Source organism: Monosiga brevicollis, genomic scaffold (assembly GCF_000002865.3).
Source record: "Monosiga brevicollis MX1 MONBRscaffold_3 genomic scaffold, whole genome shotgun sequence".
Classification (NCBI taxonomy): Eukaryota; class Choanoflagellata; order Craspedida; family Salpingoecidae; genus Monosiga; species Monosiga brevicollis.
Window position 1 is genome coordinate 51,924 of NW_001865040.1, and position 10,043 is coordinate 61,966.

At 55.5% G+C, this 10,043-nt stretch overlaps 4 protein-coding genes across 4 annotated transcripts; 2 read left to right on the plus strand and 2 right to left on the minus strand.

The window, feature by feature from the left end:
• Nucleotides 1-942: 942 nt before the first annotated feature.
• MONBRDRAFT_3176 (uncharacterized protein) lies at nucleotides 943-1,468 on the plus strand (the record flags this gene model as incomplete). The annotated part of the gene is made up of 3 exons (XM_001742874.1): nucleotides 943-993; nucleotides 1,101-1,207; nucleotides 1,342-1,468. Coding segments are annotated over 3 exons (285 nt in total), but the record flags the coding sequence as incomplete, so codon positions are not given.
• Nucleotides 1,469-2,033: 565 nt separating this feature from the next.
• MONBRDRAFT_22661 (uncharacterized protein) lies at nucleotides 2,034-5,377 on the minus strand (the record flags this gene model as incomplete). The annotated part of the gene is made up of 2 exons (XM_001743192.1): nucleotides 2,034-5,065; nucleotides 5,197-5,377. 2 exons carry the CDS (start codon nucleotides 5,375-5,377, stop codon nucleotides 2,034-2,036), a joined length of 3,213 nt encoding a protein of 1,070 aa, XP_001743244.1.
• A 936-nt stretch (nucleotides 5,378-6,313) lies between these two features.
• MONBRDRAFT_22662 (uncharacterized protein) lies at nucleotides 6,314-7,638 on the minus strand (the record flags this gene model as incomplete). Its single annotated transcript, XM_001743193.1, has 4 exons — nucleotides 6,314-6,553; nucleotides 6,822-7,022; nucleotides 7,255-7,467; nucleotides 7,609-7,638. 4 exons carry the CDS (start codon nucleotides 7,636-7,638, stop codon nucleotides 6,314-6,316), a joined length of 684 nt encoding a protein of 227 aa, XP_001743245.1.
• Nucleotides 7,639-8,094: 456 nt separating this feature from the next.
• Nucleotides 8,095-9,607, plus strand: MONBRDRAFT_14396 (uncharacterized protein; the record flags this gene model as incomplete). The annotated part of the gene is made up of 7 exons (XM_001742875.1): nucleotides 8,095-8,222; nucleotides 8,453-8,615; nucleotides 8,745-8,861; nucleotides 8,934-9,038; nucleotides 9,129-9,215; nucleotides 9,333-9,431; nucleotides 9,521-9,607. Coding segments are annotated over 7 exons (786 nt in total), but the record flags the coding sequence as incomplete, so codon positions are not given.
• Between the last annotated feature and the right edge of the window lie 436 nt (nucleotides 9,608-10,043).

Sequence of the window (10,043 nt, forward strand, 5' to 3'; positions counted from 1 at the left end):
CAACACAAGTGAGAGAGTCAACCCAACATCAACAATCATCAGTAAATAGAATCATGCAGTACGCAGAGATATGGCTGGATCAGGGTCCACAACCAGAGAAGGATCATGTCAGCGTGCAGTTGACCAGCGAGCGATGCACAACGTATTTTCCTTTGAAATCCAAAAGTTGGTACGTCATCGTTCGTGTGTGAAACGGAACGGCATCCGGCGACCAGACGCCGCGCTGACCCCAAATGCAATCAACGGGAGCATGAAAGACATTGCTCAGTGCCCAGATGTCTGATAGCTCATCACGTTGGTCAAACCGTTTTGTGTTGTGTGGTTGTTGTTTTGCTACAGAGAGCAGAGCAAGATGGCGGAACTCGAGAACGAGGTCAACTTTGATGAGCTCGATGAGCAGCTCAATGGTGTGTCGCGTCAGCTGCCAGGCTTGTCGTTGTATAGATGGTCGTGCTCAATACCTGTCGTGCCGCGCATTCAAGGCCTCGGCTAGAGCGACCCCTTCTCTCCTCCCGTGCTTCTTTTTCTTCTACTTTTCTGTTTGTTTGTTTTTTTCTTTTTCTTTTTTTCATTGGTGTTTGGCCACCTATTGTAGAAACAGACGGCGGCGCGACTGCTGAAGCCAATGAAGATGACGCAAATGCTGGTGCAGGTCAAGAAGAGGGAGACGAGGACGATGGCGAGACACCAACTCTCGAAGAACTGAAGGCACAGGTCGAGGCATACTCCAAAGAATCAGATGAGGACGCCCAAAAGCTGAAGCAGATTCAGGAGGCTGCTCGTCGCCAATATTCGACATCCAATGACGGTGAGAGCCCCCACCACCGTACCGCGCCATGCCTACACGAGCACTCCTTCAGATCAGAACCCGATTCATTATGTAACTTTGCCTTTTGGTCCTTGATCCGTCTCTATTGCTTTCTTTGTGTTCCAGACGAGGCCTCGGGTGAATCGCGAGAGGAGGTGGACGCACGCTCCATCTATGTGGGCAACGTATGTTTCTTTCGAACCTTCTCCTGCCCCCTCCTCCCTTTTTGTTCCGATTTATTTGTTCTACGTACGTGCAAAGGCCCGAGCTCATTCGCTGTCCTCGTCCCCAGGTTGAGTATGCTGCCACGGAGGAAGAAATTCAGGCCCTGTTCAAGGATTGTGGCGTTGTGAAACGCATCAAGATTATGCGCGACAAGTTTACGGGTCATCCCAAGGGGTGCGTTTGCCCGAATTGACGATCGCTCGCCACAAACACGGTTGTGGCCTCTGACTTTGAAATATTTCTCGGCCGGCTCTTACACACCCATCTGGCTGGCTGTTTGCCCCTGCCACCCGTTTCCCTTGCTGCAGATTCTGCTACGTCGAGTTTGCCGAGCCCAACGCCGTGCCGCTTGCCATGGCTTTGGACGAAAGCATGTTCCACGGCCGACAAATCAAGGTCAAATCAAAGCGTACCAACCTGCCCGGCTTGGCCCGAGGCCGAGGCCGAGGCCGTGGCCGCAGTCGTGGTCGTGGCCGCGGTTACCGTGGCGGTTACCGCGGCCGCGGCAACCGCGGCGGCATGGCCGTCTACTTTGCTCCCGTCAGCTACTAAGTGCCCATAACCAAACATGAAACCCTTTGTCATGATGCACACGAGGCTTTTGCCCCACCTGCAGCCACCTCTAGCAAGGCGTGGGCTGTTTGCAGCAACACCAAGCAAGTCTTTGCCGGCTTTGCTGGGAGCAATCCTATTGCCGTTGTGTGCATGCGTGGCCAGTTGCCTCTTCCCCACCTTGAAAACGTCGCCGCCTTGCAGCAGAGGCCTAGACTTGCCGGCACGCCTCTCTGGAAAGGAATTAGGGTAGCATTGCCCAGCTTCCGTTTAAACCCTCAAGTTTGAGCCCACTTTCCAGGTTTCTCGACACTCGTGACGCATGCTCTATCAATCGATCAATTATAAAAATATTAAAATGTACATTGAGCCTTTCCCACCTCGCAAGCTCTGCCTGCCGAAACACGCGGCTCACACCAGAGCATAGTCGCCAGGCGCAGCATCATAGTTAAAAACCGTCATCCTCGCTATCACTTGAAGCAGGATTACTCGCGACAGATGCCATCTTGGCCCGCCGGAGAGCCAAAGCCCCCATAAGTGCACTAATCACAGCATCTGATCCCCCAGCCGATGTCGTCGGCTCTTGTGTGTTGGTCAAAGCTGCTTCCTCTTGCTTCAAACGCTCGCTGAGCGGCTTGAGCTGCCCACTATGGCCACGGATAGATGCCAGTAGGTCGGTGCGCCCTCCTGCCGTGGCTGTGCTAGAATTGTGACTGGTCGCTGATTGCTGATCGGCATTGCTGGTCGTGGCCGACTTGAGCTGGCCGCCATGACCCCGAATGGCCGCCATCAAATCTTGGCGACCCGATACAGCTGCACTGGCTGTGGCTGAGCCCGATGGGGTGTCTTGCAATTGTTGAAGCGCAGATGGTACAGGTGCAGGTGGTGCAGGCGGTGCAGGCGGTGCAGGCGGTGTTGGTGCTGCGGGTGCTGCGGGTGCTGCGGGTGCTGCAGGTGGTGCAGGCGGTGCAGGCGGTGCAGGCGGTGCGGGTGCTGCAGGTACTGCTGCGGGTGCTGCGGGTACTGCTGGTGCCGCTGGCGGTGCTGGTGCCGCTGGTGCTGCAGGCGGTGCAGGTGGTGCAGGCGGTGCGGGTGCTGCAGGTACTGCTGCGGGTGCCGCTGGTGTCGCTGGTGCCGCTGGTGCCGCTGGTGCCGCTGGCTCAAATGCAGTCGAGGCTGCTTGTGTCTTCTTGCCAGGGGCGTTTTTTTCAGCTTGAGGTGCGCTCACACATTGGCTCGCCTCATCGGCTATACAAGCTTCCAAAGCCTGACGGGCGCGCTGTGTCTTGATGGTCTCGGGGTATTTCGGGCGAGCGGCGATGGGACGCTGGCTAAAGGCGTGCTGCAGGGACTCGTTTTGCCTGTGCTGCACGTTGTTGCGCATGGCCATGAATTCCTCGTGCTCAGCCCGTCGACGGCTCAGGGCCGCGCGCTGCGCTGCAAGGGCATAGCGCTCTTGTTGTGCTGCATAGGCGCGAATGCGATCGAGGGCGCGCATGCGCAAGACCTCCACCTGCTCGGGGCTCAATTGAGCCGAGGCTTCTTGCAAGGCTGGCAGGTGGTTGGCCACAAACGCCAAACTTCGGTTGCGCGCCTGGGCACGAGCCCCTTCACTGCTGCACAACGCGGCCTCGCGGTGCTGGCGGTTGTGTGTGGCACGACGCTTGGCCTGCGTGTGCGCCGTATGACGACGTATCAAAGCTTGCGCACGCTCGCAAACGCCATCCAACTTCAGCTTGACGGCAACAGTGGCACTGCGAATCCCGGCCAACTTGGCAGATCGCTGTTGCGCGGCACGTTGTTCGCGCTTGCGACGCATCACGGTCATGGTAGCTTCAGCTACAAACCCCGCCAGTGCAAGCTCCTGCTGCTGCTGGGCCAAGCGCGCTCCCTCTGCAAAAGCGTCGACCACCCGCTCACACATGACTTCTAAACGCGCCAAGAGCTCGTGCAAACGCTCCAGCACGCTGAGTTCACGGCTCTGACTACCCTCTTCCAGTTCATCGTACGTTTGACGAATGGCCAGCAGCCACTGCAAGCGCTTGAGCCGCAACACTCGGGCTCGGGCAGACAGGGCTTGGGCACCTGCGGTGGTGGCAGACCGCTGGCGTTGTGACAGTGGTTCGGTCCAGTCAATGGCGTCATCGGCGTGTCGGGCCTCTGACTCCACTACAGTTGCGCTGTTGGGCCCGTGGGGCAACCGCCCACGTTCAAAGCGAGCAGCGTCTGTGGCCAGCTGCCGCGCAGCGCGTTCGTGGGCTTCAGCGCACGCATGCAGCAAGTCACAGCGCAACTCGGCCAGTCCGCTTTGGTTCTGCAAGAGGGCTTGTGTAGACGGCGGTAAGACCACACGCTTGTCGAACCATTGCTCCAATAGCTGGGTCGGACTGGCACGGAGTAGAGCACGGTGAGTCTGCTCTAGAGTGCTGAGCGAGTCGAGGTCGTCGCCCGCGGCAAGCGCCAGAATGGCTTCGCCCTCTGCTTGCAAGACGGTGTGGTTCTCATCATAGGATGTGCGCAGGCGAGCTAGCAGTAGATCGATGAGCTGATCTTCGACATGCAGTGCGTTTATGACTTGCATGACCTGACCCAAGCTGCGACGGTTAAAATAGTGCTTGGTCAGCTCGTGGCGGCATTGTTCGACCACGTCCAAACTGAAGACGATCTGTTGTTGTTGTAAAGCATCGGGCAATTCTTCCGCGCGAAAAAAGGTGCTCAAAAGTTGCGCGTGGGGCAGGATGGAAGCGGCTGCGCTGAGCCAGGCCTGCGCGTCAGCAGCCTCGAGCTGAGGGGCCAGAAGCCACCGAAGCCCGTTGCGAGGTGTCTTGTTGTGTGCATAAGCGCGTAGCTCAGCACAGAGTTCGGATGGCAAAAGGGACTCGAGCACGGTAAGCCGGCGGCGCAGTTCTTCTCCGGAAAGATGAAGCGACCAAGCAGCCTCGGCTTCGTCCGTGGTGTGGTCGCGCAACTCGGTACGAATAACATACGACGCGCCGAGGCCCAGAGTATGGGGCTGTCGATCCACCTGAAACACAAATGCCGATGCCAGGTCCGTGGGCTGCCGGGCGATGCCCACTTCCTCGGCATCAACGAGTTCAAATTGTAAAAGTTCATCGCTTTCGGCGATGGCTGTTGCTGATGGCTCCTCATCCCCAATCGCCTGAGGCCATTTGGTAGCAGGCGTGTTGGATGGGATGGTTTCCATGTTGTTGGCCGCCATCTCAAGGGCCTGGCGCCAGGCAGTCGTGTGGGTGGAGAAGAACCAGAAGATGCGGTGGCCATCAGACACGCTGAACCGTTGTCCATTGTCCTGTACGCGCAGATTCATGCCAAGTGGAATAATGGCGCGAAACTGGTGCTTTTCGGCCTCTTCGGCGTTGAGCGCATAGGCAACGGAGCATTCCGACTCGCCCTCACGATATATGACGAGGAAGCGCGCTTGCCAACCTGCCAGGAGATTGACATACTTGGAGATGGTTCCTACACGAAATGATCGAGAGTGCGAAGCACACACACAGAGAGAGAATGAGTGGGTGGTGAGTCAACGTGTTGGAGACAAGTGGGTGTGGCACGATGAGATGTTCGGCTCGGCACCAGCATAGCCTTCGCACCGTAGTATAGCCATTGCAGGCGAGACGCTGATGAGGAAGGAATGGGATCTTCACTGGTTTCGTTGTGTCCGGCACTGTGTGCGGCTTGAGAAAGAGGACCAGAGGCCTTGGTGGAGGGAGCATCTTCTGGAGTTCTCGAAGGACTCGCGGGACCCGGCAACTCGCTATGAGCAATGGCCATGGTCAATGGTCGCTGCGAGCCAACAAACTGCCTTGATGACCGCCAAGTTGAGTGACCACCACTGGCTCACGGCAGCGTGATCGGTTGGAATGATTCAACACGGAAGATCAGATTCGTTGTGGCGTTGCTAAATGCCACCTCCAGCCGCTCGGTGCCCTGCACTGATCACGGCCGGCGATCTGCTCCCAAAGCCCCAAAGTGCATGACACCCCTTGTTTGAGGCTTTTACACATGTACATGAAGAGACAGAGACGGCATCAGAGACAAGCGCAGAGAAGGAGCCTTGTGGCAGAAAGTCGATAGAGAAAGAGGGGAAGCTGGTGGTATTTCTCTTAATGACAAAGGAGGAAAGTCAGAGAAAAGGACTTGAGGAGCAAACACAGCAGAGATGCGTGTAAAACAAGGTCCAAATTCAGAGAAGTATACAGTTCAAGTGACGTGGCGATGAGGATGACCGCACACGTATCTACACAGCAAATTGGCTACATGTGCTGTGCTGACATTTTGATGTGATTTGTCAGCACAGCCAGCGGGGGAAGTGTGAGGCATGAGTCCGTTTGAAATGTTGATATGAGCGCTGCAGACACGCGCACAGAACGCAGGGTGGGCAGACGGCGTACCGCCTTAATTCACACCTGTGGCACCATACCACGATGGGATATAGGGCGCATTGTAAAACTTCGTCGCTGGACTGATCGTGGGCTTGGATTCGGCAAAAGTTGATCATCGTTATTTTAAAGAGGAAGGAAGCTGATTTGCGTCTTTAAATCAGAGTTGATTTATATGAACATGCTGTGCGGGCCAAGGGAACACAATAAACAAGACAAAACCACAGAACGCTATCATGCGGGGAGGCAGGATTGGGGCCCAAAAGCACAATGGAGCTGCAAGCACTCAAACAAAATAACATTATTATTATTATGAACCAGCTTGGCATTACGCAGCCTGGGACACGTACTCCACCTCATACTCTTCGGAGTGGGGGCCCTGCAAGTCGGCCACAAAGGTGTGCATGTCTTCTAAGCGAACATCCTCAAGGCGGGCGGCACGCTGGACGCGCTCTAGCGTGTCGGGGTCATCGAGGATGGTCTTCATCTTGTGCGTCAAGAAACGAAGACAGGCAGCCTCGTCCGGGTAGGCGGCATGACCCAGGGGGGCGTGCACGGTGCGAGTGAGCTGCCGACCGTCAGCCAGGTCTACAATGACACGGGTGAGGATGTTGGCCGGGTAGTGGGCATCTAGAGCCGGGTCGTGCCCAACCCGGACCTAGCTAATGCACTCGCGTGTGGCATAGTCTTCCAGAGCCTCGGCGTCGTAGTCTTCCGGGGTGAGCATGAGGTCCTCGCAGAGGCCCACGAGGTCGTGGTCGGTGGACTGGCCCGGCGGCATGAACCATTCACCCATTGGTACCCAGTGTGCACTGTTTTTTTTCTTGCGTTTGGACTTGGGCATGTATTTTGCTCTTGAGTGCGCGAGCGCCTCTCTCTGAAGCTCTCTCTCTCGTTCTCTCCTTGAAGCTCTCTCTCTCTCTCTCCGGAGGGGCGGCAGCGAGGAAATCACACAGAATGCGCGTTTGACGGAGAATGATCAATGCTTTTATGCCGTCGCAGCATAGGTCCCTCTCTCTGATTGCCCCTCGTTGATTCTACGTACATGTCCACAGTAGGAAGCATACAAGGGTCGCGAAAATCGTGAAACGGACATCAAATCACAACAGATAAACACAACACTTCCTTTCAACCGTCTGACATTTTGCGCTTACATCAGCTATTTTGTCTGACATTGTTGCTCGTCGCGCGCCGTTTTGGGAAAAGCCAACTTCAGACGTTTTTTGCTCTGCGCGCTCATCATCAACGGCGGCTGCTTCTCAGGTAGACCTCCTCCTCCTTCTCCTCCTTCTCCTCCTCCTCCTCTTCCTCCTCCTTCTCCTCCTCTTCCTCCTTCTCCCCCTTCTCCTCCGCCTCCTTCTCCTCCTCCTCTTCTTCCTTCTCCTTCTCCTCCTCCTCCTTCTCCTTCTCCTTCTCCTCCTGCGGCGCCTTCTGGCTGCTTGGCCTCGTAGCTGTGCCTCCACCTGTGCCTTGGTCCGTGCCCTGATCTGTGCCTTAGTCCGTGCATTGGATCCCAGATCAAAAGAGGGAGCGCCGTGCTTTTGCCCATTGCTGTGTCAGGTACCAGGTCGGTGCTGCATACGCACTTGACTTTCCGCGTCTCAAGCCCACTGACACCTATACCTTGGCTGCTGCTTGACCCTTCAGAGACATGTCGGAACACGAGGCCGAGAATAACATGAGTGATATCGACGAGGACCCCGTCCCAGCCCCCGCAACGCGCCAGGCTGTGCTCGCGCCGCTCGACCCAGACACGTTGGCGGCTCTGCAGGCTCGCGGGGCTCAGCCTGCTGCCGCAGAGGACGCTGACGACGACGAAGATCCGTTTTTGGAATACGAAGACAATGACACGGTACCTGTGCGCGCTGGCTCACACATGGACCTTGTTGCCTGTTCCGAGACTGGGTTTGTTTCTTGCGACACCCCGGCTCAAGGTCTCGTGGCTGGATAGGTCATAGATCTGAACCATCGACGACTCAAGTCCATGGCCAAGATTGCTCGCTTCAAAGCTGTACAGGTAGTGTGACAGCCCAACCGTCACCGGCAAGCCCTATATCCCTCCGCAACCTCCTGACTCTTGTGTGCTCTTGCGCACGCGATGGCTAGGAAATCTGCTTGCGCCAAAATTACATTGAAGCCATCGAAGGCCTGGAGGACCTCAAGGCCCTTACATCTCTGGAAATGCGCGACAATATGCTTGAAACAATGGAAGGCGTTGAGAGCTGCACCAGCCTGACGTCAGTCTTATCCCATTCCCTACACAGCACTTACCCTCTCTCTCTCTCTCTCTCTCTCTCTCTCTCTCTCTCTCTCTCTCTCTCTCTCTCTCTCTCTCTCTCTCTCTCTCTCTCTCCCTCCCCCCTCCTTTCTTTCTGCCAATGCGCAATGTTTAGCCAAGGAAGCAAAGCACGTGCTCTGTCGAATATAATCTGGTCCTAGCTCACATTGGTGTTTGATGTTGATGTAGGGATCTGGACGTGTCATACAACGGTATTCGCCGCATCGAGCACCTCGAAGCTCTCACGGACCTGCGTCGTCTCTTTTTGGCCAACAACAAGATCAAAACCATTCGCAACGTGAACCATCTGAGCAACCTGGTCATGCTAGAGCTGGGTGCCAATCGCCTTCGAGTACGCCCTGCGGCGTCTTTCAAAAGCTGTGTACCGCCATGGCGGGGTGCTGTCATGGCTGGGTTGCCAAGTCCCAACTGGCCCATGCACAGCATCACTCATCCGACCACCTGCACGATACGACACTAGACGATCGACAACTTGCAAGGCCTCTCCAACCTTGAAGAGTTGTATCTTGGCAAGAACAAGCTGACCGACTTGACCGGGCTTGAGGGACTCCCAAAGCTGCGCATCCTGAGCATTCAAGTACGCTCCCACCTGCTTTTCCGCCAACCTCGCTTTTCCCGACACTAGCTGATGTTTGACCTGCATCGACAGAGCAACCGACTGACGAGCTTGGAAGGAATCGAAGCTGTTCCGACGCTGCAAGAGCTGTATGCCAGTCACAACGCCATCGAAGACATCTCCCTCTTGAACAAACTGGTTCGGTGATTGGGTGGCCCGCTTTTCAGCCGATGATATCCCCTGTACCGGCGCCTTTGCATGTTTTTCACCCTCGACCTGCCCGCGCAGCCCCATCTGGAGATTGTGGATGTGTCTGGCAACCGAATTCAGAACTTGGTCGACTTTGAAGGATGCGCGAATCTGCGCGAATTTTGGGTGTGTAGTTCCTTGCCGTCTATTTACAGGCCTGCGTGTGGTGCATGCTCTAGCAGCCAGGCTTGGCGGATGGTGCACAGGTACTAACACACGGCACCCATTATGTTGGTCTTGCAGGCCAGCTCCAACCAGGTGGCCGGCTGGCGAGAGGTCGACAAATTGCGTGCCTGCAAGCAACTCACCTGCGTTTACTTTGAAATGAACCCCATTGCCAAGGTGCAGACTCGGCGCGAGCAGCGTGCGTGTGATTCACAAAGGGCGGTCTTGTCCTTGGTCTCATGTGTGCTGTATGCTCTTTGTTACAGGAAACGATGTACCGCAAGAAAATGATGTTGGCCCTGCCAAACCTGACACAGATTGATGCCACCCTTTGCACCAGCAGTGCCCGCTAGAGCTCCTTTAAATGTATCGCGCTTCAACCTCTCCCCCAACGCCGTACTGGCCTGTCTTGGGCGCCGGGCCATTTGGCTCTGAAGAATCTATTTTTTTTTCTTTTGTGTCTTTACCCTTTTAAGATGAAGAATCCAATCCAAATCGATGAGCTAGAAAGGACTGCCGCATAAGAAAACGCTCAGTACATTCATTTTCTCCGCCAAATTGACAACATAACTATCAGGGTTACTGGAGGACTGCCGGGCCTTGTAACGATGCCCATCCTGTCCAAGGCAAGACTGGCTCATTTATCCGTACATTCTGTGTCAATACAGGGCCACCAGTTTTCAAAAAAAAAAAAAAAAAAAAAAGAGAAAAAAGAAAAACACCCAGAAGTTTACGAAAAATAGCTGAAAGTATTGCAAAACTCGGCAAATTTAGTGATGGGCGCGTGTG